The 27,653-nt window shown below is 35.6% G+C and overlaps 6 protein-coding genes and 1 pseudogene across 6 annotated transcripts; 1 reads left to right on the forward strand and 6 right to left on the reverse strand.

The window, feature by feature from the left end:
* Positions 1–2,118: 2,118 nt before the first annotated feature.
* Positions 2,119–3,025, reverse strand: LOC133789357 (putative disease resistance protein At1g59780). The gene is made up of 2 exons (XM_062227210.1): positions 2,579–3,025; positions 2,119–2,452 (listed from the first exon to the last, which is right to left on the reverse strand). The coding sequence occupies exons 1-2, from the start codon at positions 2,943–2,945 to the stop codon at positions 2,448–2,450; spliced, it is 372 nt and encodes a 123-aa protein (XP_062083194.1). The 5' UTR covers positions 2,946–3,025; the 3' UTR covers positions 2,119–2,447.
* On the reverse strand, positions 3,026–5,768 carry LOC133789650 (putative disease resistance protein At1g50180). The gene is made up of 3 exons (XM_062227433.1): positions 4,712–5,768; positions 3,107–4,336; positions 3,026–3,042 (listed from the first exon to the last, which is right to left on the reverse strand). The coding sequence occupies exons 1-3, from the start codon at positions 5,766–5,768 to the stop codon at positions 3,026–3,028; spliced, it is 2,304 nt and encodes a 767-aa protein (XP_062083417.1).
* A 1,647-nt stretch (positions 5,769–7,415) lies between these two features.
* Positions 7,416–9,085, reverse strand: LOC133789652 (putative disease resistance protein At1g50180). The gene is made up of 3 exons (XM_062227434.1): positions 8,431–9,085; positions 7,546–8,141; positions 7,416–7,472 (listed from the first exon to the last, which is right to left on the reverse strand). Exons 1-3 carry the CDS (start codon positions 9,083–9,085, stop codon positions 7,416–7,418), a joined length of 1,308 nt encoding a protein of 435 aa, XP_062083418.1.
* A 1,589-nt stretch (positions 9,086–10,674) lies between these two features.
* On the reverse strand, positions 10,675–13,051 carry LOC133789654 (G-type lectin S-receptor-like serine/threonine-protein kinase RLK1). The gene is made up of 2 exons (XM_062227437.1): positions 11,628–13,051; positions 10,675–11,584 (listed from the first exon to the last, which is right to left on the reverse strand). Exons 1-2 carry the CDS (start codon positions 13,049–13,051, stop codon positions 10,675–10,677), a joined length of 2,334 nt encoding a protein of 777 aa, XP_062083421.1.
* A 635-nt stretch (positions 13,052–13,686) lies between these two features.
* Positions 13,687–15,966, forward strand: LOC133790321 (pentatricopeptide repeat-containing protein At1g77360, mitochondrial-like; annotated as a pseudogene).
* A 658-nt stretch (positions 15,967–16,624) lies between these two features.
* LOC133789358 (probable disease resistance RPP8-like protein 2) lies at positions 16,625–18,025 on the reverse strand. Its single transcript, XM_062227211.1, has 2 exons — positions 17,153–18,025; positions 16,625–17,031 (listed from the first exon to the last, which is right to left on the reverse strand). Exons 1-2 carry the CDS (start codon positions 17,952–17,954, stop codon positions 17,009–17,011), a joined length of 825 nt encoding a protein of 274 aa, XP_062083195.1. The 5' UTR covers positions 17,955–18,025; the 3' UTR covers positions 16,625–17,008.
* On the reverse strand, positions 17,971–20,219 carry LOC133789657 (putative disease resistance protein At1g50180). The gene is made up of 3 exons (XM_062227438.1): positions 19,070–20,219; positions 18,114–18,907; positions 17,971–18,045 (listed from the first exon to the last, which is right to left on the reverse strand). Exons 1-3 carry the CDS (start codon positions 20,130–20,132, stop codon positions 17,971–17,973), a joined length of 1,932 nt encoding a protein of 643 aa, XP_062083422.1. The 5' UTR covers positions 20,133–20,219.
* Between the last annotated feature and the right edge of the window lie 7,434 nt (positions 20,220–27,653).

Raw genomic sequence — 27,653 nt, forward strand, 5'->3', positions numbered from 1 at the left:
AGAGCTAGATACATCAGCAGAAAAACAATGTGACAGAGACTGAGGTGATGATTTATTCAAATTGGTAGGCATGGAGGGGGAAGGCACTGAGCTAGGATGAACAAGCTGGACTGCAGACGATGGAAATGCATAGAGACCATTGTTAAGAGTCCCTCGCATCAGAGTTTGATTGGTGACCTGATCTTTCACAAGGCAAAAATCAGAATGAAATTCACAGTAGACATGATTATCCTTAGTTAATTGGGAAACACTGATAAGGTTTTTCTTGATAGTAGGAACATGCAAAAGTTGATTCAAGAATAGAGGTTTGGAAGGGCAGAGAGACTGTATAGCAGACTTACCAATGTTGGAGATAGATAGACCCGACCAACATGCAATTGGTCAGATCCAGAATATGGACTCTTGCTCAAGAGATTCTGATCATTATTTGTGCAGTGATTCGTTGCTCCCGAGTCAGGATACCACGAGGAATCATTAACCATGTCTGAAGAAGCTATGAGAGCATTCATGGAAGAGGTCGATTTGTCTGCAGGTTGAGCTCCAAAACCTGGAAAATCAATGTTAAAACGTTGATAACACCGCGATGCGTAGTGGCCTGGACGGGAGCACAGCTGACAAATTGGACGATTTGGTTGAGGAGTCGCAGAATTGGGGGAACCTTCATTGTACGATCTACCAGGATTAGAAACACGGCCACGACCACCAGCATAGGGATTCCAGAAATTACCACGGCCAACAGAAGGTAAGGAACCTTGAGAGTGAGGCGATGGAGAGAATCGACCATACCCAGGGTTAGAGAATGAAGCCGAACCACCTCGTCTGTACGCGGCATTGACCTGAGGACTGGAATCAAGATCGCGATTATGTTTCTCCAAACAGCTTTCTTGAGAGAGAAGAAGAGATTCAATTTCAGTAACAGTATAAGTCGATTGACGAGAATTGATGGAGATGACAAAAACATCGTATTCAGGCGGAAGACCATTAAAAATCGCAGTGATGTGGTCTTTCGCAGTGGTAGTGTGACCTACAGAGCTGAGCTGATCAACTAGAAACTTAATCTTGAGTAAGTAATCATTCAAAGATAGGGATCCTTTCTTTAGATTTCGCAATTGAGTGTGAAATTGATCGATCTTAGCATTAGTTTGAGTAGTGAAGTAAGTATCAAGAACAGACCAAACCTGAGCCGAGGTGTCAGAACCAACAACTCGAGTAAGAATACTTTCAGACATGGAGGATAGGAGCCATGAAAACAGAAGATTGTCTTGTTGCTTCCACTGAGTATACGCCGAATTGATGTGACCAGCTGCACGATCAGCATCCGTGAGAAATTTCAATGGAGGCGTGTAGTCAAGATCGATGTAATCTTCAAGCATATGGCCTCTGATGGCGGCAAGAACCTGAGGCCTCCAGAGAAGAAAATTGTGATTGTCCAGCTTTACAGAAAGATTGTGAGAAAAGACAACAGGTGCAAACGAAGAGGAAGCCATAGATGATGGAACAGCAGAAGCCATGGATGAACAGAAAAGGAGATGAAGATCAAGAACTCAACGAAAAACAGAATCGTATGGGCACTGATACCATGTAAAGGTTTTGACAAAGGCTATGAATTGTGTAATCTCTCAATTGAATTAAATGAATGAATATACAAGAGTATATATAGAGATTACAGCAGGAGAAATCATAACTAACTATCTAACCAAATTGCAGCTAACACTAAGTATAAATAACTAACTGTAAGCTGTAAAATAACAGAATGTACAAGTATTTACAATCAGTTATAACTAGTCTTAACAAGAAGTTCAAATCACTGCGTGTTGTTTAGCTCAATGCATGTGTAGCTATTCAGAAATTAATAAGAGTCATGGTCGTAAAGGTTGAAATTTGTGTGTCACCAATCTCAAGTTAGAATATTAAATGACATACTGGATTAAATTATTATATTAAATGGCATATTAGGTATTAAAGGTTGACTCTTATAATTGTATTTTCTAATACAAGTGACGGAGATAACGTATCTGATTTAGCCAGATTATTTGACATGGTAGGATTTAAGACTTACATACAAAGTACACCACAAACTAATACCAGCCTTAGGAAAATTTGAAAAAGATAATGGAGTTTCAAGCATCTGAACAACCCTTCTCATATATGGTCTAAGAAATGGATTTTCTTGAACACAGCACATGTACATGGAAACCATCACTACATACATCTCAAGCCTCTCCTTATCAGCTAAAGCATCAACTTCATAATCCACAAGAACATCCAATGACCCTTCTCTAAAACAATCATAAGCCCAAACTTATTCAACAACTAGTTTTGCAAGGAGAAAATACACACATAATTAAAACAAACAAAAACACAATCCAGATTTTATTGAACATGCTGGTAAACGAATCCTCCAAATGTTGATTTGATAGAATAGTGCAAAGACGATACCATTACACCTAATCTGCATTCATAGTAGTGCCATTACAGAAAATGGGTAAATAAGCAATAAATATATATATATACAGAAGTAAGGAATGGAACAAATGAGTTCAAAACTTGTGAACAAGATAGATAGATAGAGATGTACCTTTATCACACTCGATAAACACACGAGATGTGACGTGGTTGACTTTATAGAAATCCTCTCCTCCTTCCTCCATCCTTTGTTTGAATTTCTTAGGCATATCACGTATGTCCATATGATTGAGTGTAAGAATGTTTCTTAATCCATCTGGAACTCTCCTCAATCCCCTGCATTCTTTAATACGCAAATAACCAAGTCTAGACAATGCACTCTCCTCCCCCTTCCACTCTTTTAATCCTTCCAGATCAATAAGCTCAAGAGATTCAAGTCGATTGAAACCTCCTCTTGAGCACACCATCTCATCCCTCATAAAGCTATTAGTACCAATGGCAAGGACTCTTAATTTTGGTAGCTTTTCTAATGTTGGCATTGGATCATCCTCAAGTCTCAGATTAAACAATCTTAACTTGATAAGATTTGGGGAGAATTGGTTGACTTGTGGTAATCTTACTATAGGCGTGTCCAGTCTAAGTTTATAAATTTGAGGACAGCTTAAAATCAAAGGAACAATATCTATCTTGACGTTATTACCATTCACTCGTAATCGTAAAGACAAAAGACGAGTGAATGTGAGAGTTTGGGGATTGTGTAAGAATGAGTTAAAATTTCCATCCACAAGAATTGCTAATTTCTTGAGATTCTTCAGCTGTAGCAAATCACTCAGAACAAGATGCTTGGTACCAATACCTACCAATGTCTGTAATAAATTTCTAGACTTAGTTGACCTCAAGAATTCACCAATTCCTACGCCAGTAAAATGATTTAAAATATATAGATGCCTCAACTGCTCCAACTTGCACATTGAATTTGGTATTTCAATTCCACTTTTGATCCGTACTTTCAAAGTTTGCAGGCATCTCCAATTCCCAAAATAAGAAGGAATCATTTTTATTCGGCTTCTAGGCATACTAAATAACCTTAGGTGGATAAGATTTCCAATTTCTTTAGGCAACGTGGCGGTACGTCCAATTTTCAGAATGTCATCAATGATCAGAACTCTAAGCATCAGAAAGCGATTGCAGGCATGTCTGAATACTTCTTCTTTGAACGCAATGCGTCCCTTATGTACAGAAAGGTACCTAAGAGAGCCATCTATATTTCGAACCGTATGAACAAAATCATTATCAGTACTTTCACGATCACAATAAATGGCAAGTCTTCGTACATTTGTTATCGGGACAATAGACACTGATTCAATTGGCTCTTCCACTTTATTCCTCAAATCCATAAAATGTAAAAAGTTTTCATCTCGAGCTTTAGACACGCACAAATCTCGCATGAGATCATGAATGCAAAATGATTTTATCCTTCCTGTTGAACTCATTTCTTTGACCTGAATCATGCTCCTCTCCACCAACTCACTTAAGCAATCAGATGCCTCATCCTCCATGGTTTCCATACAACTTCCTCTTAATGATATAAAACCTTCTGCTATGAGTATAAGGCACAACTCTTTTACTCTTATCACAGCATCTTCAGCGTAGCGAGACAAGTACAAAAAACAAGGCTTCAAGTGGCATGGTAACTCACTGTAACTCAAACCTAACACCCCCCAAACACTACGGTATTTTGAGTCTTCATGTTGTTCACCTTGACCTATGCAGTGCACTATGTTTCTTTTCATCTGCTCCCACTCATATATGGTGTGTTTCTTAGACAGAAGCCCAGCGAGCACGATGATGGCTAATGGCAAACCAGCGCACTTTTTAAGCATCTCAACCGCTAGTTCTTTCTTCCTTTCATTATCATCCGAGTCTGAATCTATATATTCAGTGAAAATGCACAAAAAGAATTATAATTAAACTGATGGAGTTAACTTGGGGCATGTATAGAGGCTTATATACTGCAAGATTGTCATCACGACAAATATATACATAAATAAAATGGGGTAGTAAGACAAATGACTATTCTCAATTAAGAAAAAAGTTATCACACTAATGCTACCAGTTATTTCTCTATAGATAAAAGGAGGCACTAATATAATCATCGAAATAGGTAGCAACAATATTCCTATCAAACTTGTGGAAAACTAAACATTTCTCTGTTAAACACACTACCAACATATACAGAGCCTATGTATTACCAAATTCAAAAAGAATATTATGATCATTGAAATAAAAGAGTGAAATATATTACCCGTTGATTCCACTCCAGCAGAGGAGTACATCTGAAGCAGCTCCCAACTCTCCTTGTCATCGAGCAAATGAGGTTCATGGACGAAACCATGTCGATCCACATGCACAGCTACATCTTTATTCCGAGTGGTGAGTAAGATCTTGCTATCAGTGTCTCCTTGAGGGAATGCATGTTTTAGAAGATCCCAAGTTGTAGTGGTCCATATATCATCAAGGAGCACCAGACATTTCTTCTGTTTCTGAAAGTTGTGAAGCTGCTTGGCTAATTCATCTTCACTTGTGGTTTTGATTTCTTCTCTTCTTTCCTTGGTTGGAGAAGTGAAAGCAAATAAAATTTTTTCCAAGACTACGCGAGTATTACATTGCTGAGATATTGAAGCCCAAGCATAACAATCAAAGTGAGTCCTGACTTTGGGGTGTTGATAAACCTTTCTTGCAAGAGTGGTCTTCCCCAAACCACCCATCCCACATACAGAGATCACCTTATGCTTACGAGGGTCCTTTTGTTCAGTCAAAAGGGCTACCAACTCTTCAATATCTTTCTGGAATCCAACAACATGATTGTCTTCAACATAAGAATAAGCTTGCCTCAACTGTCTTTGCACCTGGACATAGCTTGAAGAAGCTTCAGCTGCCTGGTCCATTGATTTCTGCACTCCATATTTTTCTAAATCTGACGTCCAAGCATCAATGTTTGATGAGATCTCCTTTATCTTTGATCCAACTTTGTAGACATCAATAATGCGAGCTGACCATTTCAGTACACGTCTGATAGCTCCAACACTCTCGTTATTAGAAGCCACTCTGAAGACGTAAGTTGCAATAACATCCTCCAAGGTGTAAGAATTTTCTCTGATTTGGACAACCAAAAGGCGAACCCTCTCATCACCATTTCTTACACAAGCATCTGCATCTTTTAAGAAAGCCCTCATACATTGCAGCTTGATCTTTGCATTCTCGACTTGGCCTTTGACTCCATACAAGAACTTGGCTTCATTAATTAGCAGGTCTCCAAGCCTTTCAATCACAAACGAAACAACAGCCTCTTCCAATGCCATAGCTCTTCTTCTTTAGTAAATGAATCGTAAGTAACTCTATTCCAAGCTTTCTAAGTCAACTTTGTCTAAGAACTACTGATCAGTTGAATATTTCCTCTAATATCTACAATGGAAAATAGAACTTGGCTTCATCGGTGCAAATGGCTTTAAAAAAATTTAAGCAATTTGTCGTTTGCTTTTGTTTCGTGGTTGGTATATAGGAGTAGCTAAAGGTTGACAAACTCAAATTACGTCAAAACTGTATTTTTTTTTTATCTTTCCCAACACCAAAGAATATCATCTTCTAGATTAATATATAGGGAAATTTACATATGGTAATATTTTTTTTTGTATTTTATTTCCAAAAAATGACGTGTACTTTTATTTATTTGTATGACTTTTTATTTTCTTATTTTATTTTTTGAGCACACGAAATTTCTGGACATCTTCCTTTATTATTTTTAATTAATAGTAATACTTAAATTTATATTAATATAATTATTAAATATCTATTCTTGCATTAAATATTATAATAATAATAATATTTTATAATATTTGAATTTATATTAATATAAATATTTAATTGTAAAAAATTAAGATTATATATTATACATTATTATCATAATAATATTTTATAATATTTGAGTTTATATTAATATAATTATTAAATATTTAGTATTATATTTGTTGTCCGTATTTTCACCTCCGACACGTGACAACCCCTAATGACCGGCTCAGACGTTCATAGACATCGTCGGGGCATGTTACTGCCCAAGGCCTCTAGTCGGAGCAAGGGTCCTCCTAGGTGAGACTTTGCCTTTGACAGTAGGTGTGCCTTAGTAGATTACTTCCAGAGGTTCGTCCTCGGAGCTGGAGGTTCTCCAGCTCGGACAATTAAGGCGAAGGCTCTCGTCCCCCAGTCATCTCTCAAGTCCGAGGGTCTGGTTCTTGGACCTCAGATAGGGCGTAATGTGTCAGCAAATGCAGGTTTGCAGAGCCAGAGGAACGTCTAACAACCTTTATAGGCGATCCGTCAACATTGTTGTCGAGTGTACGACTCCACAATTCGCACTCCCACTACGCTGTCTGACATTGAGGTACTTACAGCATGCCCTGACAGTACCAGGGGCATGTTCCCCATAAAGTAGGTACCTTTCTGCAGTGGGCCCCAAAAATCTCGCTTGGGCCGTGGTCTCTATTCAATGCAGCCCAATGCATTGAATAGGCATTTATACCCCAATAATGGGAAGAATGTGTATTAATTTCTGATGATTAATATTAATTACCCCAGTCTCTATAAATAAAGCTGGGAGTCTCATTGTAAATGGTTCAGTTTTTTAGAGAGAAAAATACCTTGTACTCAGAGCAACCTAAACATTGTCTAAGATTACTCCATTGAAGCTTGCCCTCACAAGCTTACAAACATTTTAATACTACAGACTCGTGGACTAGCTAGGGTTCTTGAATAACATGAACCACGTAAAAATCATTATGTTCTATTCACTTATTTATTTAATCTCTCTTCTTAGGGTTGATTGCGAAAACGACAGTCAACAGTATTATATATTATTATAATAATGATATTTTATAACATTTGAATTTGAGTTTATATTAATATAAATATTAATTATGTAATTTTATATTAAATATTATTATAATAAAAGAAATTTACTCCTTCAAACGCAATGCGTCCCACAAGTACAGAAAGGTACCTAAGAGAGCCATCTACATTTCGAACCGTATGAACAAAAACATTATCAGTACTTTCACGATCACAATAAATGGTAAGTCTTCGTACATTTGTTATCGGGACAGTAGACACTGATTCAATTGGCTCTTCCACTTTATTCCTCAAATCCATAAAATGTAGAAAGTTTTCATCTCGAGCTTTAGACATGCACAAATCTCGCATGAGATCATGAATGCAAAATGATTTTATCCTTCCTCTTAAACTCATATCTTTGACCTGAATCATGCTCCTCTCCACCAACTCACTTAAGCAATCATATGCCAAATCCTCCATGTTTTCCATACAACTTCCTCTTAATGATATAAATCCTTCTGCTATGAGTATAAGGCATAACTCTTTTACTCTTATCACAGCATGTTCAGCGTAGCGAGCCAAATACAAAAAACAAGGCTTCAAGTGACATGGTAACTCACTGTAACTCAAACCTAACACCCACCAAACACTACGGTATTTTGAGTCATCGTGTTGTTCACCTTGACCTATGTAGCGCACAATGTTTCTTTTCATCTGCTCCCACTCATATATGGTGTGTTTCTTAGACAGAAGCCCAGCGAGCACGATGATGGCCAATGGCAAACCAGCGCACTTTTTAAGCATCTCAACCGCTAGTTCTTTCTTCCTTTCATTATCATCCGAGTCTGAATCTATATATCCATGCACAAAAAGAATTATAAATAAAATGGGGTAGTAAGACAAATGACTATTCTCAATTAAGAAAAAAGTTATCACACTAATGCTACCAGTTATTTCTCTATAGATAAAAGGAGGCACTAATATAATCATCTAAATAGGTAGCAACAATATTCCTATCAAACTTTTGGAAAACTAAACATTTCTCTGTTAAACACACTACCAACATATACAGAGCCTATGTATTACCAAATTCAAAAAGAATATTATGATCACTGAAATAAAAAGAGTGAAATATATTACTTGATGGATCCATTCCAACACAGGAGTACTTGTTCTTGTTCTGAAACAGCTCCCAACTCTCATTGTCACTGAGCAAATGAGGTTCATGGATGAAACCACCTTGATCCACATTCACAGCTACATCCTTATTCCGAGTGGTGATTAAGATCTTGCTATCTGTGTCTCCTTGAGGGAATGCATGTTTTAGAGGATCCCAAGTTTTAGTGGTCCATATATCATCAAGGAGCACCAAACATTTCCACTCTTTCTGAAAGTCGTGAAGCTTCTTGGCTAATTCAACATCACTTAAGCTTTTGATATGGTTTCTTTGTGCATCTGTGGGAGAAGTGAAAGCAAATAAAATTCCTTCCAAGACTTCCCGTGTATTGCATTGCTGAGATATTGAGGCCCAAGCATAACAATCAAAGTGAGTCCTGACTTGGGGGTGTTGGTATACCTTTCTTGCAAGAGTGGTCTTCCCCAAACCACCCATCCCACATACAGAGATCACCTTATGCTTACGAGGGTTCTTTTGTTCAGTCAAGAGGGCTACCAACTCTTCGATGTCTTTGTCGAATCCAACAACATGGTTGTCTTCAACATGAGAATAAGCTTGCCTCAACTGTCTTCGCTCCTGGACGTAGCTTGAAGAAGTTTCAGCTGCCTTGTACTCCATATTTTTCTAATTCTGACGTCCAAGCATCAATGTTTGATGAGATCTCCTTTATCTTTGATCCAACTTTGTAGACATCAATAATGCGAGCTGACCATTTCAGTACACGTCTTATACCTCCAGCACTCTCATTCAGAGCCACTTTGAAGACGTAAGTTTCAATAACATCCTCCAAGGCGTAAGAATTTTCTCTGATTTGGACAACCAAAAGGCGAACCCTCTCGTCACCATTTCTTATAGAAGCATCAGCGTCTTTTAAGAAAGCCCTCATACATTGCAGCTTGATCTTTGCATTCTCGACTTGGCCTTTGACTCCATACAAGAACTTGGCTTCATTAATTAGCAGGTCTCCAAGCCTTTTAATCACAAACGAAACAACAGCCTCTTCCAATGCCATAGCTCTTCTTCTTCAGTAAATGAATCGTAAGTAACTCTATTCCAAGCTTTCTAAGTCAACTTTGTCTAAGAACTACCGATCAGTTGAATATTGTAGCATAGGTTGATGCCAGAATACTCGTATTGTAATCTCAGATGTGGATGGGACAATTACAAGGTAATTCTTTATAGTATTAGTAGCCTTCTAATTCTGTTTGAAAAATTCTAATACATCATATAATAAAATATAATGGATTATTTGGAGAAAATTCTAAATATATATTCTATTAAATGTTTATAATATTATATTAAAGTTAACAAAAAAAATCAATAAAATTAAAAAAACAGTTAAATACACTCTTGTCATATAGAAGACATATATACATTTATTTCATCATACCTAATACCAAATAAAATCTTTATCATATGATTATTTAAGTATCCCTAGGACACATCCATTTAATTAATATTTTTATATAAAAATATATAAATATTTTTGAAGTAATATTAGCTTTGCTTGAAATATACACGTAGATTCTTATTGCTTTCGTATAACTATATTGCAGCATAGGTTGATGCCAGAATATATAAATGGAAATGGAATACTCGTATTGTAATCTCAGATGTGGATGGGACAATTACAAGGTAATTCTTTATAGTATTAGTACCCTTCTAATTCTGTTTGAAAAATTCTAATACATCATATAATAAAATATAATGGATTATTTGGAGAAACCTATTACTTGATTAACTTCAAGTTCAAACATTACACATAGTGACGTGTCACTGCTTTTTAAAATAGTGAGTCCCAGTTTTAATAAATATGATTGGCTAGGCCAAACTGCCACATCACTGTATGTAAAGTTTGAGTATATATTTTAGGTGCATATATCATTACTCTTATTAAAACTAGGACCCACTGTTTTAAAAAACACTGCCACGTCATTGTGTGTAATGTTTGGGTGCAGATTTTAGGTGCATATATCATTACTCATAATGCCACGTCATTACTCATTGTGTGTAAAGTTGTTTGGGTGTATGTTTACTCATTACTCACATGCATGTACTAGATCAAAATCATTTAATAAATTACATATTGCTGGCTTTATACAAATAGTTAATCCATTATTCAAATATTGCATATATATATATATATATAAACATATAACTCATGATAGAGTGCAATATTATCACAATAAACAACTTTTATAACAGGTCTAAAATGGTGAAGGGCATGGTGGAGCACTCACTTCAACAACTCCTTCAAGCATCTGAACAACCCTTCTCATATTGGGTCTAAGAGATGGATTTTCTTGGACACACCACAAAGACACCATCACATAAATCTCAAACCTCTTCTTATCAGATAAAGCATCAACTTCATAATCCACAAGAACATCCAAAGGCCCTTCTCTAAAGCAATCATAAGCCCAATCTGTCAATATCTCTCCCCCTTCCACACCAGTCTCCATATCCACATTTCTTCTACAACAAACAATCTCAAGTAGTACCACTCCAAAGCTATACACATCCACCTTAGAAGTAATGGCCATGTTCCTGAACCACTCTGGTGCAACATACCCTTTTGTCCCTCTAATGGATGTGTGTGTACGGCTCTGATTCATCATCAAAAGTTTGGCCAAACCAAAGTCTGATATCTTTGCATTGTTGTACTCATCAAGAAGTATGTTCTGAGGCTTTATATCACAATGGATGATCTGACTATAGCACTCCTCATGTAAATATAAGAGCCCTTTTGCAATTCCTAAAGCAAGTTCACATCTTTGGTTCCAACTAGGCTTTATGTCACCAAACAGAAAGTTTGCTAGAGTCCCATTGCACAAGAACTCGTATACCAACAAACGATTTTGTCCATCATCACAGTATCCAAGTAGGTGAACAAGATTCTTGTGATGTGTTTGGCCAATGGATTTCAATTCTGCCTTGAATTCTCTTTCACCATCTCTTAGTACTGTACTCAATTTCTTCACAGCCACGGCAGTGCTAGCATTAGTTTGTATCAGAAAGCCTTTGTAAACAATGCCAAAAGCTCCACGTCCCAGTTCATCTTTGAAACCATCTTGATTCAGGAACTTCTTGTGGAGAATGAGACCTTTCATTCTTCTTCTTGTGAATGAAGAAAAATCCCATACAAATTGCACCAAGAAACATAAAGTTAACACATACAGAGGCACTTAATATCCCCAATGTAACTCGAATCAAACCACTCTGGTTTTTCTTGATCACTTTTGTAACAGGATGATTAGATAAGATAGTAGAGTTACCCTTTCGAATTTTGATCAAAGCAATAGATGGACGGCTGTTATCCACTCTCCCATTTGATAAGGGAAACCTCTTCTTCCAACAAGTCCCTCCTCTCAGAACAGCAACAGCACATAAACAGTCATTCAAACAAGATTTTGTGCAGGTTTCTTTAGTGGAAGAAGCTATTCTAATGTAATCTGATCCGGGCCAACCAGCATTCCTGAGCTCCACAATATCATATGCATCTTTCCCAGAGCTAGTTATCTCATCTTCCTTACAGCCTTGAATGAAATCTGGTTTACAACTTCCATAACTGTCATCAGGATTGATTAGAGAGTACCCTTCTATGCATTCACACTTTGGCCCCTTGTCCTCCTTGAGGCTGCAAATGGTATTGTACCCACAAACTCCAATACCTGCCCAAACAACAGTTGAAATGCATATGTTATCTGGTATAGACCAAAGAGGTGTCCAACTCACATTGCTACTAAAATTTCTGGGATGAAAGTACTGTGTGAAAATTCCATCAAAACTAATTGTTGCTCGAACGTAGTAGTCTCTTGTCGACACAACTCTTCCGTGTGTCAGATTGAATCTTTCACCATTCCCTCTGGAAACATACAAGTAGCCTGATTCATTGAAAACTATATGTGTGGTTGCAGTCACTGAATTAGAGCTTTCACCAGAGATGTTAGTTGCATAATAAGGCTCATTGGCATAGTTAGAAGGCAAGTTTACTGTGTTGAGCACAACATTCCCATCTTCTCGCAAACGAAATTGGAACCTTCCTTTGGAATAGTTAGTCTCAGATTGATGAGATGAAAGGACTTGTCCCATGTCCAATACCTGGCTTGGCAAAATGGTATCAGTTGGATTCTTATAGCTTTCCCATAACTTGTTTGAATTGGAACCTTCAAGGACAAAGTTTCCTTCATCACTCATGACACCATTGGCAACACTTTCATCAACTGACTCAGACTTCCATAGCTCTTCGCCTAGAGGAGTAGTTAGAGCAAGTCCTATTTCAGGAGTTAGCACCACATTTGATCTCGCTTCAGCCGGCTTATCTCCATTGGCACACCAAATTATGGTTTTGTCAGGTATCTTGACATACCATATGCATAGCAAGAAGAAGATATCGTCTTGGTTTCTAAGCTTGCGAAAGCCGAAAGCAAACTCGCCATTCTGAGAGAGCCAAGAGGAAGAGTTCTCTGTTGCGAAAAGGGAAGCTCCTAAGCTCACTCTGCCATTACTGGTTTGAGGAAGAACTTGGTTTGCTGATAGAAAAAAGAGCAGGGGAAGAAGAACAAGTTGAGAAGATAGAGCCATTGTTGTCTTTACATCTTGGTCTCTTATTTTGTTCTACAACTAATCATAGACCAAATTCAAGCAGGGTAGAGTAACTTGGTGATAATGTAATCAAATCAAGAACATAACTAACACGCGCATAAGTCTTTTTGTATTGTAAAAATTCACTTTCTCTCTGTTAGACTTTGTTGATCCAAATACAAATCTAAGTGAAGAGAATATTTAACTGCTACACTATGCTACTGCATTCAATTTCAAATTACTAAACACGTGTTTTCTCAATGTGTGGCAGTGGTCATAAAGTAAGGTTGAACTTTTTTGTCTCACTAATCTTAATTAATTTAGATAACAAGTAGTCACATATTGGAGAAAATTCTAGTAGTGTATATTTATAAGACAAGTTCTGTGATTGGTTTTATTTATTATATTGAATGGATTAATACATAAGTTAAACAGTTTATTATATTATTATTATTATTATCATTATTTACAGGTGTAAAGCATACTTATATATGAATACTTATTATCCTTTGGTCATGTAAGAATAATGGATTAATAATCATTGGTAAAATACCAGCAATAAGTTATTAGATAAATATAAATATAAAAACAGATATTTTTTTAAGTATTTCTTTCCTCTCTCTCTCTCTCTCAATCTCTATTCTGAACCATCTGCAGAATAGATTCTTTGTTTAAGTTGATTTTCCCAAGTATTATGCATTTTAAGGATAACAGAAATTATAGTCTGTAATAGCTAACAACTAACTACTAACTACTTTTCTCTTTACTGCACCAAATGTTGAAATTTCTCCAATATGTGATTTAATATCGAAATCAAGATTAGTGAGACAAAAGTTTCAACCTTTACTTGACTGGCCGCCCCACCCAACTCACCCAGTCAACTCGGTTTCGGCAACTCAGCAGTCATCAGCGGAGCGTTGAGTCTCCACCGACGGCGTTAGTTGCCATCAGCCATATGGAGTGAAGTCCATGTGTTCGATAAATGGTCGCTGAAACCTTTTTCTACCTTTTATATATGCCTTCACTTGTAACGTCATAGCCTCGAAGTGAAAGGTTACTTCCTTTCTAAGAATTACGTCAACAAGCAATGATCTACAACAAAGTTGGAAAACTATGCACCAAGCTAAACCTGGGGAAAAGGTACAGTTCCACAAAACCCAAGAGGGAAATCTCAGACCCAACTGAAAGAATCTGCAAAGTGATGATGTCCAATCCAGTGGCAGCAGTCCACACGGCACTCGACTACACTGGGGTTAAGGTTTCGCCAGAGATGGTTGAGCACGTCCTTGTCCGATTCCAGAACGCTGGAATTAATGCTCACATACCGGTTTTTTGAGTGGGCAGCGAACCAGCGGGGCTATGACCACAGTGTCCGAGCATACCACGCCATGATTGGGTCACTGGCAAAGATACGTCAGTACCAGCTGATGTGGGAGCTGGTGAGTAGCATGAGGTCAAAGGAATTGATCAACGTTGAAACATTCTGTATCATTATGAGAAAGTACACCAGAGCTCAGAAAGTAGAGGAAGCTCTTTATACCTTTAATGTCATGGAGAAGTATGGTGTTGAACCCAATCTAACAGCTTTGAATGGGCTTCTGAGTGCTTTGTGCAAATCCAAGAATGTGAGAAAAGCTCAGGAGGTTTTTGATGCTATGAAGGCTCGGTTTGAACCAGATTCGAAAACTTACAGCATTTTAATAGATGGGTGGGGGAAAGAACCCAATTTGCCTACAGCCAGAGAAGTTTTCAGAGATATGGTTGATATTGGTATCAGTCCTGATATTGTTACTTATGGTATAATGGTTGATGTTCTCTGTAAGGCTGGGAGAGTTGATGAAGCTATTGGAATTGTGAGAACAATGGATTCCAATGGTTGCAAACCGACTTCGTTTATTTACAGTGTTTTGGTTCACACATATGGGGTGGAGAACAGGATTGAAGATGCTGTGGATGCCTTTGTGGAAATGGAAAGCAAGGGTGTTGAAGCAGATGTGGTTGTGTATAATGCTTTGATTGGTGCTTTCATTAAGGTGGACAGGTTCAAGAATGCTTATAGGGTGTTAAATGACATGGATTCAAAAGGGATAATGCCTAATTCAAGGACTTGCAATGTGATGTTAAATGGCTTGATTGGCAGAGGGAAGACAGAGGAGGCATTTAAGGTGTTTCGGAGGATGGTTAAGGTATGCGAAGCGGATTCAGACACTTACACGATGATGATAAAGATGTTTTGTGAGAAGGATGAGGTTGAGATGGCTCTGAAAGTGTGGAAATACATGAAGTTGAAGCAATTTGTTCCGAGTATGCATACTTTTTCGGTTCTAATAAATGGGTTGTGTGAGAAGGGTGATGCTACACAGGCCTGTGTTCTAATGGAGGAGATGATAGAGAAGGGAATTCGACCTTCAGGGGTAACTTTAGGGAGGTTGAGACAGTTGTTGATAAAGGAAGGAAGAGATGATGTTCTCAAATTTCTTCAGCAGAAGATGAATCTTATGGTTAAAGAGCCTCTTTGTGATTGAGTAAGCTGAAAATTTCCTATCTTTTTGTATATAATTTTTTTAATAATATGAATCCTAATCTTGAGTTCAGAACTCTAGGCCTGCAGTGACATATTTTGAAAAGCCAAAAAAGGACTTTTTTTTTTAGATAAGGTGACAAATAACAAGAAAATTTTAAGATTGTTCTTCATGTGGGTTAGTGATTTGAAATTGAATTAGATATTCCACCTTGCCAGTCCTCATTTTCTGAAACCAACTAAAGCTTTCTTGTACATTGATTGAATTGAATCATCATCTTGTTTTATCTGATATTACTCTGTAACAGCTTTATGTTCATCTTTTCTCATTGATGGATGGTACAGCACTTAGCTTCTTACGTAATAAGATATCAGTCTCCAGATTATAAGGTAATGACTGCTTTGACACTTTATTTTGAAATGTGTTGATTTTGCTATTCCCAGCTATGTTTCTGGCTCAATTTTAGTTCATGAACTTTCAAACATACTATTTCCACCTTTAAATATAGGAGTATGCATTTCTCTCAATAAAATAAATTTCAATTGCATCTGAAAGATTAAGGCCAAACATGACACATTTCAAACTTTTTTTTTTTTGGAAATTAAGATTGTAGTTTTAGTTTTAGGCCAAAAATTTAATTAACAAAATTATATTAGTGTCCATATTACATTTTTTTCCTTCTTCTGATGTCTTCACAAAACCTTTATCTGCTGCCAGATTTTTCCTTTTGAGACACAAACTTAGAGTATCTCTTATACCTACTCTAAGTTTGAGGGAATATTAGGATTAGTCAACACTTGATTAGCATTCTGTTATGGTTAGTTAGACAGTTATTGATTAGTTAATTGTACAGCTCATTCCCTAACTAATGCTTGTATATATACCATTGTAATCTATCTTTGTCTTGATGAGAATCAGTATAATTTTCACTCTCATTTACTTTTCTAATACAAGTGATTAGAAAGTATCAGGAAATAACGTATCTGATTTAGCCAGATTATTTGACATGGTAGGATTTAAGACTTTCATTCAATTTGAAGATAGACAGACATGATCAACTATATATAATTAGAAACAAAGTACACCACAAACTAATACCAGCCTTTGCAAAAAATTTGAAAAAGATAATGGAGTTTCAAGTATCTGAACAACCCTTCTCATATTTGGTCTAAGAAATGGATTTTCTTGAACACACCACATGGAAACTATCACTACATACATCTCAAGCCTCTCATTATCAGCTAAAGCATCAACTCCATAATCCACAAGAATATCCAATGACCCTTCGCTAAAACAATCATAAGCCAATCTTATTCAACAATTAGTTTTGCTAGGAGAAAATACACAGAATCAAACATTATTCAACACACTGGTAAACAAATCCTCCAAATGTTGATTTGATTGTATAGTGCAAAGACGATACCCCCACTTATATTCATCTATAGTCAGACGCATAATCTGCATTCATGGTAGTGCCATTACAGAAAATGGGTAAATAAGCAATAAATATATATATATATACATCAGAAAGGAATGGAACAAATGATTTCAAAACTTGTAAAACTAGATAGATATGTACCTTCATTACATTCGATAAATACACGAGATGTGACGTGGTTGACTTTATCGAAATCCTCTCCTCCTTCTTCCATCCTTTTTTTGAATTTCTTAGGCATTTGACGTATCAGCATATCATGGAGTGTAGAAATGCTTCTTAATCCATCTGGAACTCTCCTCAATCCCCTGCATCCCAAAATACGCAAATGCCCAAGTCTAGACAATGCACTCTCCTCCACCTTCCACTCTTTTAAGCCTCGTAGAACAATAAGCTCAAGAGATTCAAGTCGATCGAAACCTCCTCTTGAGCACACCATCTCATCCCCCATAAAGCTATCACTACCAATGACAAGGACTCTTAATTTTGGTAGCTTTTCTAATGTTGGCATTGGATCATCCTGAAGTCTGAGAAAACACAACGTTAACTTGATAAGATTTGGAGAGATTTGGTTGACTTGTGGTAATCTTACTATAGGCAACCTCAGTGTAAGCTTATAAATTTGAGGACAGCGTAAAATCAAAGGAACAATATCTATCTTGACGTTATTACCATAAGCTATTACTCGTAAAGACAAAAGACGAGTGAATGTGATGAGAGTTTGGGGATTGTGTAAGAATGAGTCAAAATTTCCATCCACATCAATTGCTAATTTCTTGAGATTCTTCAGCTGTAGCAAATCACTCAGAACAAGATGCTTGGAATGAATACCTACCAATGTCTGTAATAAATTTCTAGACTTAGTTGACCTCAAGAATTCACCAATTCCTACGCCAGTAGAATGATTTAAAAAATATAGATGCCTCAACTGTTCCAACTTGCACATTGAATTTGGTATTTTATCATATTTGGTAAGCACTCTCAAAGTTTGCAGGCATCTCCAATTCCCAAAATAAGAAGGAATCCTTTTTATTAGGCTATTAGGCATACTAAATAACCTTAGGTGGATAAGATTTCCAATTTCTTTAGGCAACATGTTACATGCCAAATCCGGCATGTCATCAATGATCAGAACTCTAAGCATCAGAAAGCGATTGCAGACATGTCTGAATACTCCTTCTTCAAACGCAATGCGTCGCTCATGTACAGAAAGGTACCTAAGAGAGCCATCTATATTTCGAACCATATGAACAAAATCATTATCAACACTTGCATTATCATAATAAATGACAACTCTTCTTACATTTGTTGCCGGGACAGTAGACACTGATTCAATTGGCTCTTCCACTTTATTCCTCAAATCCATTAAATGTAGAAAGTTTTCATCTCGAGCTTTAGACACGCACAAGTCTCGCATGAGATCATGAATGCAAAATGATTTTATCCTTCCTGTTAAACTTGTTTCTTTTACCTGAATCATGCTTCTCTCCACCAACTCACTTAAGCAATCATATGCCAAATCTTCCATGGTTTCCATACAACTTCCTCTTAATGATATAAAACCTTCTGCTATGAGTATAAGGCATAACTCTTTTACTCTTATCACAGCATCTTCAGCGTAGCGAGACAAGTACAAAAAACAAGGCTTCAAGTGACATGGTAACTCACTGTAACTCAAACCTAACACCCACCAAACACTACGGTATTTTGAGTCTTCATGTTGTTCACCTTGACTTATGCAGCGGACTATGTTTCTTTTCATCTGCTCCCACTCATGTATGGTGTGTTTCTTATACAGAAGCCCAGCGAGCACAATGATGGCTAATGGCAAACCAGCACACTTTTTAAGCATCTCTATGGCTAGTTCTTTCTTCCTTTCATTATCATCTGAGTCTGAATCTATATATCCAGTGAAAATGCACAAAAAGAAATATAATTAAACTGATGGAATTAACTTGTATAGAGGCTTATATACTGCAAGATTGTCATCATGTCAAACATATACATAAATAAAATGAAGAATACTATGATCGTTGAAATAAAAAGAGTGAAATATATTACTTGATGGATCAATTCCAAAACAGAAGTACTTGTTCTGAAACAACTCCCAACTCTCATTGTCACTGAGCAAATGAGGTTCATGGATGAAACCATGTTGATCCACATGCAAAGCTACATCCTTATTCCGAGTGGTGAGTAAGATCTTGCTATCTGTGTCTCCTTGAGGGAATGCATGTTTTAGAAGATCCCAAGTTGTAGTGGTCCATATATCATCAAGGAGCACCAGACATTTCTTCTGTTTCTGAAAGTTGTGAAGCTGCTTGGCTAATTCAACATCACTTAAGCTTTTGATATGATTTCTTTGTGCATCTGTGGGAGAAGTGAAAGCAAATAAAATTCCTTCCAAGACAGCACGTGTGTTACATTGCTGAGATATTGAGGCCCAAGCACAACAATCAAAGTGAGTCCTGACTTGGGGGTGTTGATATACCTTTCTTGCAAGAGTGGTCTTCCCCAAACCACCCATCCCATACACAGAGATCACCTTATGCTTACGAGGGTCCTTTTGTTCAGTCAAAAGGGCTACCAAATCTTTGATGTCTTTGTCGAATCCAACAACATGATTGTCTTCAACATAAGAATAAGCTTGCCTCAACTGTCTTCGCTCCTGGACATAGCTTGAAGAAGCTTCAGCTGCCTTGTCCATTGATTTCTGCACTCCATATTTTTCTAAATCTGATGTCCAAGTATCAATGTTGGATGAGATCCTCTCAATCTCTGATCCAACTTCATGGACATCAATTCCCTCTCTGAAGATGCAAATAAATCTTTTCAGTACACGTCTTATACCTCCAGCACTCTCATTCAGAGCCACTTTGAAGACATAAGTTTCAATAACATCCTCCAAGGCACAAGAATTTTCTCTAACTTGAGCAACCAAAAGGCGAACTCTCTCGTCACCATTTCTTACACAAGCATCTGCGTCATTTAAGAATGCGCTCATACATTGAAGCTTGATCTGTGCATTTTCGACTCGGCCTTCAACTCCATGCAAGAATTCAGCTTCAGAAAGTACCAAGTCTCCAAGCCTTTCAATCACAAACGAAACAATAGCATCAACCATATCTTGTTCTGTTAATGAATTCTATGATCTTACAACAAAAAGGGATCTTTTAAGCATTCTATCCAAGTACAGCTAAAGCATATTCAACAATGGCAGCTCATATTACCTCAATTTTTATTGTTTTTTGAAAACCAGTTTTGTTTTATTATAGTAATTATTGTACCCTATTTTTTCAAAAAAGATTTATATGTTAAAAAATCACTCAGCATAATCAGCAACTTCCAGGAAGGAACCAGCTTAAGATCACTATGCTTTCTCTTGAAATATTCACCTCTCTAATAAAAAATGGCTAGTTGGCTAGATTAAGGAATAAAAAAAACATGTTTTTTTAAGTATAAATAATAAAAATAAAAATTATGTATTAATATTAATATTATAATAATGATATAGAACATTTAAATTTATATCAATATAATTATTAAATATATAGTTTTATTATTATAATGATATTTTATAATATTTGAATTTACATTCATATAATTGTTAAATATTTGGTATTGTCTTAAATGTTATTATAATAATGATATAATATAATAATTGAATTTATATTAATATTAATATAATTAATAAATATTTATTTTTAATTGATTCTAAATGTATATTCTATTAAATATTTATAATATTATATTAAAGTTAACAAATTTTTTTTTAAAATTAAGAAAAACAGTTGAATACACTCATTTCATATCGAAGATATATACATTTATTTCATCGTACCTATTACCAAATAAAATCTTCATCATATCATCATTTTATAAAAACTATATTATTATTATTATTGAAGTATTCCTAGGACACATCCACTTAATTAATTAATATATATATATATATATATATTTAGGCAAATTCTATAATAGGGATGCCAATTTAGCCCTTATTTGGTAGGGATGTCTCTTTTCAACACGTAGAGAAATTATAACCCAAATTTTTTATATGGAAATGTATATTTGTAGCACAATTTTTTTTTGTTATTATTTGTTTATGTGTTGATTATTTTGATTTTAACTAAGTCTTTAGGGTGTGATTGTTTAAATTGAATTTATTATTTTTGTTTATTTGAATAATTGTGGGAATTTGTTGTGCATGAGGTTTGATTGTGTGCGTGCATGTGCATGGTTAGTAGTGATAGGTTTGTTTGATTTAGTGTGTGTACGAACATGGTATACATAGTGATTATCCAAATGAATGCCATGCACCCAGACTAAATAGTGGAAGTGTAAGTTTTCCCTATTTTAGAAAAACTAAGAATCTTTATGTATTTTTGGTCTTCTTTTCTTTGTTTGAAATTAGAGGAAATAAATTAGGGTAAGAGAGAGAGGAGAAGAGAAGAGAGTGAGAGAGTACCAGACAACCTTAGTTTCCTTTTTAGTTTGTTGACATATATTTGGAAAACTTTATACATGATCTTTATGAGAACCTAAAACATGTTTCTAAAATTGAATTCAAAGAAAAATAATGATAAGAATACTTACATTACACGCAACGAAATGAATGAGTCATTCATTCAGTTTCTCTAACCTCTGTATCCTTTCTGTTGCAGAGTATTACTAAGAAATTGAACTGATCTTCAATTTTCTTCACAGTCTTCCAAAGTATCCTTAGGATCACCTAGACTAGAGTGGACAATTCTCAACACATGAGATAGATACAGAGAAAAGAAGAGAATCTAAAACCTATCAGAAAACCAATGTCTGTCATCTTATGACTTCTAATTTCAACTCTCTCTTAACATTCCTTTTATAGACTCAATTATGTCATTTATTTAATTAAAAAATAAATAAAATAATAACTAATTAACAGCCCTAGGTCGAAATTATCATGAGCTTTAGGCCCGTGAAATTTCCCATTTGATTATAAGTCTGTTGGATTTAAAATCAAGACCTGTATTATTTTCTATTGATTTAATTAATTAAATAATTATTTAAATCATTTATCAAATTAACTATTTATAATTTGAAACTTGATTTAAACTTATTTATTAATTTAAATACTAATTTATCTTAATTAATAAATCTGTCCTAATTTTTCTTTTCTTCTCTAAATTGTATAACTCTGTGAAACTATCCAAAATTGACTTGATTAACTTTGATAATTGTAATTGATAATTAAATCAATTAATTGAGACTATCTAGATGATTCTATCTCAGGTACAGCGAGGACCTTGGACCTATGAAATCAAGCTCCAATAAGTTATCATAAATCTAACAAATAAATTTACTAATTTATTAATTCCTCGTGACTCCACTAAAAACTCAGAATTGTACTCTTTAATTTATAGATAGCTTTATAACAAATATATATACGTTATTAATTATCCATTGTTACAAACATAATTGTCACTTAATCCTCTATAGACGGTCTACAATGAGATGGGACTAAAATATCGTTTTATCCTTCATTGTATTTTATTCTTAAAACACTTAGTTCCTTGTAAATGATATTTCAGTAAACTAATATTAATTATTGAAATGAGATCTCTTTCATTTAGCACCTTGAACCGAACTAAAAGGAAACCATCGTTTCACTTCTTCACTCGAAGTTATAGATGTTCATATCTATGATTAACACTCTCACTCAATTATACTACCAAGTTCCCAAGATGTAAGTATGGGCTAGTCCGTAGGGTAAGCTGGTAACGAACAAGTCAAAGAACTCAAATAATACAATCAGTTAAAATACTAACCACTCGTAATTGAGATTGAATTGATCTACGGTCAACTACATGATATGACTAGAATTGATAATAACGGTATGTTTACTTATCCTATCAACTATCAATATCGGTCCAGTCCAATGTAACAAATACATCCGATATTATCTACTTTGCTAGTGTTCTGGAAAGAACATAACACTACAATGTGTAAGTAGATCATATCGTAGATTGGCAAGTCAATGTAAATCCTGTGCACTGACTAATCTTAGAACTAACTTATTTTGAAAATATAATCATATTTATATTCCATTGTGATTACGTCACTATAAATACGATTACTTATATGCTTGAGATTTAATAGAAGTTTATATTAAACAAATAATCATGAAAATCAAGATTTTCATGAAAAAATCGACGTTACTCGATGGTGGTTCGATGGTTGCTCGATGATGGTTCAATGTAATTCTTGTAAGAGTCATCATTTTTCACTCGGGTGTTTGTTTTGGATGATTTTTTTTATTTTGGGTATTTTTTTTAGATCTACACGTTTTAGATGTTCACATACACATTTTCAAAGTTTAGAACTTGAAAACATACCAAAACATATTTTGAACATGAGGTATATTTTTCATTTTGCAGTTTTTTTCAAGATTTACATTTCTCAAATGTGTATATACACATCTCAAGCGTGTATATCTTAAAAAAATACCCAAAATAAAAAAAAAATCACCCCAAACGAACACCTGAGTGAAAAATTACGTATCTTGCAAGAATCGTATCAAACACCATCAAACCACCATCGATTTTTTAAAAAAATCTTGATTTTGAATGCCCCATTGAGCTGGCATCGAGCACTATCGAACCACGTCGATTTTCTACAGATTTCAAAGTTTTAGATCTGAAAAAAAATCGCAAAAAAAACCAAAAAATCATGCCTAGATCTGTTCGAAATGCAGTATTTTAGTGTCCTAAGTAAAGAATACTTGCTATTACATCAAGTTCTCTTATATTTTACCTTACCCATCGATTTTTTTTCTAGAGAGAGAGTTTAGAAGAATGGGTTGAGGGAGAGAGGGAAGAGAAAAGAATAAGTGGATGAGAAAAATTATGGGAGGAGTATTTTGGGTATTGTCAAAAGATTTGACATTTTTTTGAAATGATTAGAAGACCTGTCATTTTTTTTTATTTAGGACACCTCATTAAGCATAAAAGCTCAAATTTCCCTTCCAGGATCATAGACGGATCTAGAGCTGTAAATACGGGCCGAACTTTCTAGCACGACATGAAACTGGCATGAGCACGACACTACATGAAAAAATATGGGCTTGGGCCAGACACGACACAAATTGAAATTTGGCACCGCACCGCATGTCACGACATGAGCCTGAGCACGACACGAGAAGCCCGAAGACACGACACGAAAGCACGAACAAACTAGTCCGAAAGCACGACATGATAAAAAGCCCGATATTTTGACATTAATAATGATAATAAATTTTTATTTGTCAATTATCTATAAATTAAAATGATAATAAAAATCTATTATTTTTCTCAATGCTTATATTTTTATAATTATATTAATTTGTTTTAAGATTTGTGAGTAAAAATTTTTAGTATTTATTAGTAGGTATTCAAATTTTAATAATTATCTTTGATATAATTTTGTGTAAAATATTGTTAAAAAGTATATACAAATATCTAAAACTATACTTTAAACAAAGAAATATATTTGGATTGGTGGTGAGTCTATTGATTGTTAAAGAGGAAGTGGAGGGTTCTATTTCTCATCCTCACATTTTTTGGCAATAATAAGATGGACTCAAATAAGAAAAGTGGGTCGACTCGACCTAGCACGAATTGAAATATGGGTCCGGCCCGACCAAAATTATTCGGAGATATGAAAATGTGCGGCCCACATTTACAGCTCTAGACGGAGGGGTTCTATTTCTCATCCTCACATTTTTCGACAATAATAAAAGGGAAAAGTTGAGAAGTACCCATTTTTAGGGGTAGTTAACTAAAATTAGACACTAAATATATTTAGTTGAATTTTACCCATTATTATCATGAGATTTCCCAAATTACCCTTATTTGAGCACATGATTTTAAGTGTTGTTGTAATGTGTATTATATGTGTCATATTAGAGTTAAATTGGAAATACATTCTAATTGTAGTATGTTTAAGAAGAAAAAAAAACATATAATTAAAGGGGTATAATGGGTACATCAATTAAAAATTTGGGTACTAAAATAAAAGTTAAAAATAGTGGGTAAAAATTAAAGTGTATCATTTAAAATGGGTACAAGATCTAATTTCCACATAATAAAATGGGTCCAAATAAGAAAAGCGGTCGACCCGGCCTAGCACGAATTGAAATATGGGCCCGGCCCGGACCAAATTATTCGAAGGTACGAAAATGTGCGGCCCACATTTACAGCTTTAGATGGATCTATCAAGGAGCAAAAAGTGCGGCCTGGCCACCAATTTTTTTTTTATTTCAAAATTTAGATTTTGGCTCCTAATAATATTTTTTTGTACATTTTGATCCCTCCCAACTTGGTTTTCCTCTTTTGGCCTCTCTCCGATTCTCAACTCCTTCCCTGCTTACTAGGGGTGAGAATCTAAACTGGCAAACCGCAGTGCCAAAGTGGAATGGTTCAGTATGGTTTGTATCTTAGCTAAACCGCGCGGTGCGGTGTGCGGTTTGGCGGTGTGAAATTTTGGTTTGCACCACACTGCACCGTATACTTACAAATATGTTAAAAAAAAATTAAACTTTACATGTATACTATTTTTTAGTAACCCAATATGAAACTAGGAGCCCACTTAAATTAATGTATAACCTTATTCTCTAACACATCATACACAACAACTCCTTCCTCTCTCATCTCATTTGTGCCTCCTCCCTATCACCATCTCTATCTCACACATTTTTTAACACACTTACACCGTGGAAAACCACCCAAACCACACCGCAAAAAATGGTTTGGCTTGGTTGGTTTGGTGCAACGAAATCACACCGCACAGTGTGTTCTAGTTATTACACCGCACTTGTGGCGTGGTGTATTAAAAAGTGTTCAAACCGCCCAAACCACACTGTGCACACCCCTACTGCTTACATTTACAAATTTTTTATTTTAATGAAATAATCATGTGATAGTAGGCTTTCGTAACGATTCAAGGCCTTCTTTTAATCACCCATTTTTTATTGTTAACTATTTTAATAATATGAAACGACTTATCAAAATTCATTAATATGAATATGATGTTTTCCAATAAAATTTAGACCTTTACATAATATTAATTGACTTTTCTAACATAAGACAAACTCTATTGACTCCAAAATTCAAAGAAAAAAAAAACAAAAACAAAAACAAAAAATTCATCTCATGCAATGGTACACTTGTTTACAAAACTGCTCGTTCTCTTTTGTTGTCCTCATCTGTGCCTAGTCAGTTTTGGGGAGAAGCAGTTCTCACTGCAGTCAATCTTATTAATAAGATTCCATCTTCAATCACTTCAGGTTTGTCCCCTTTTGAAAAACTATATGGACATATTCCTGATTATTCTTCTTTGAGAGTCTTTGGTTCTACTTGCTTTGTTCTTCATCCTAGTGTAGAGCGTACAAAACTGTCATCACGCTCTGCACTTTGTGTGTTCCTTGGTTATGGTGATGGCCAAAAAGGATATCGTTGTTTTGATCCAACTTCTCAAAAATTATATGTATCTCGCCATGTTGTTTTTCTTGAGCATATACCATTCTTTTCTATTCCTGGCACTACTCACAACTTGACCAAATCAGATCTTATTCATATTGATCCTTTTTGCGAGCATACAAGTACCTCTTCTCCTCAAGTTCCTCAAATTGTAGAGTCTGAATCTTCTCCTGCTCCTATAGTCCCTTTTCCACGTCATTACTCTCGCAGGTCTCGAGCTATTGATACTGGTATTTCGCAGGCTGACATTTCTGAAACACCTCCGCCTACAGCTGTTCTAGATCCTTCTGATACTGTAGATCCTCCTCGCTATCCTCAGCGCACTCGTAAGTCTACTAAACTACCACATTTTGTTTATTCGGCTTATTCTATCCCTTTCACTTCGTTTTTAGCATCTATTCATTGTCTCTCTGAGCCTTTATCTTATAAAGAAGCAGTTACTGACCCTCTTTGGCAGCATGCTATGAATGAGGAACTTTCAGCTTTGCACAAGACAGATACTTGGGATTTGGTATCTTTACCTCCTGGTAAACATACAATTGGTTCTCGTTGGGTTTATAAAATCAAGACCAAGTCTGATGGGTCTGTTGAACGCTACAAAGCTAGATTGGTAGCTAAGGGATTTTCTCAACAGTATGGTATGGATTTTGAGGAAACTTTTGCTCCTGTTGCAAAAATGACTACTGTCCGTGCTCTTATAGCAGTTGCATCTGCTCGTCAGTGGAATATATCTCAGTTGGATGTTAAGAATGCTTTCTTGAATGGCGATTTACATGAAGAGGTCTACATGGTTCCTCCTCCTGGGGTCCCTCACAATCATGGAGAAGTTTGTAAGCTTAAGAAAGCTCTGTATGGTCTCAAACAGGCTCCTCGAGCATGGTTTGAGAAGTTCTCCAATGTTGTTACTTCTCTTGGGTTTCTCTCAAGTAATCATGACTCAGCACTATTTGTTAAGTGTACCAATGCAGGTCGTATTCTCCTTTCCTTATATGTTGATGATATGATCATTACTGGTGATGATTTAGATGGAATTGCAGTGTTAAAGTCTCAATTAGCTTCTCAGTTTGAGATGAAGGATTTGGGGCCTCTTCGGTATTTTCTGGGTATTGAAGTTGCCTTCTCCCCAAAAGGCTATCTTCTTTCTCAGTCAA

This window comes from Humulus lupulus, chromosome 7 (assembly GCF_963169125.1).
Source record: "Humulus lupulus chromosome 7, drHumLupu1.1, whole genome shotgun sequence".
Taxonomy (NCBI): Eukaryota; Viridiplantae; Streptophyta; class Magnoliopsida; order Rosales; family Cannabaceae; genus Humulus; species Humulus lupulus.

Bases quoted from the DNA above. Each gene is read 5' to 3' on its own strand.
- LOC133789654 (XM_062227437.1), bottom strand. From the start codon at position 13,051: ATGGCTCTATCTTCTCAACTTGTTCTTCTTCCCCTGCTCTTTTTTCTA. The intron at 11,585-11,627 runs GTTTCTTGGTGC...TTCATTCACAAG, and splicing joins TCTGTATGTGTTAACTTTAT to AAGAAGAATGAAAGGTCTCA.
- LOC133789652 (XM_062227434.1), bottom strand. From the start codon at position 9,085: ATGGAGTACAAGGCAGCTGAAACTTCTTCAAGCTACGTCCAGGAGCGA. The intron at 8,142-8,430 runs GTAATATATTTC...ATGGATATATAG, and splicing joins TGTTGGAATGGATCCATCAA to ATTCAGACTCGGATGATAAT. The intron at 7,473-7,545 runs GTACGAAGACTT...TTCGAAATGTAG, and splicing joins CTACTGTCCCGATAACAAAT to ATGGCTCTCTTAGGTACCTT.
- LOC133789657 (XM_062227438.1), bottom strand. From the start codon at position 20,132: ATGGTTGATGCTATTGTTTCGTTTGTGATTGAAAGGCTTGGAGACTTG. The intron at 18,908-19,069 runs GTAATATATTTC...CTGGATATATAG, and splicing joins TTTTGGAATTGATCCATCAA to ATTCAGACTCAGATGATAAT. The intron at 18,046-18,113 runs GCATGTAACATG...TATGCCTAATAG, and splicing joins TTGATGACATGCCGGATTTG to CCTAATAAAAAGGATTCCTT.
- LOC133789650 (XM_062227433.1), bottom strand. From the start codon at position 5,768: ATGGCATTGGAAGAGGCTGTTGTTTCGTTTGTGATTGAAAGGCTTGGA. The intron at 4,337-4,711 runs GTAATATATTTC...CTGAATATATAG, and splicing joins TGCTGGAGTGGAATCAACGG to ATTCAGACTCGGATGATAAT.
- LOC133789358 (XM_062227211.1), bottom strand. From the start codon at position 17,954: ATGTGCAAGTTGGAACAGTTGAGGCATCTATATTTTTTAAATCATTCT. The intron at 17,032-17,152 runs GTACATATCTAT...CCATGAATGCAG, and splicing joins ATTTATCGAATGTAATGAAG to ATTATGCGTCTGACTATAGA.
- LOC133789357 (XM_062227210.1), bottom strand. From the start codon at position 2,945: ATGCCAACATTAGAAAAGCTACCAAAATTAAGAGTCCTTGCCATTGGT.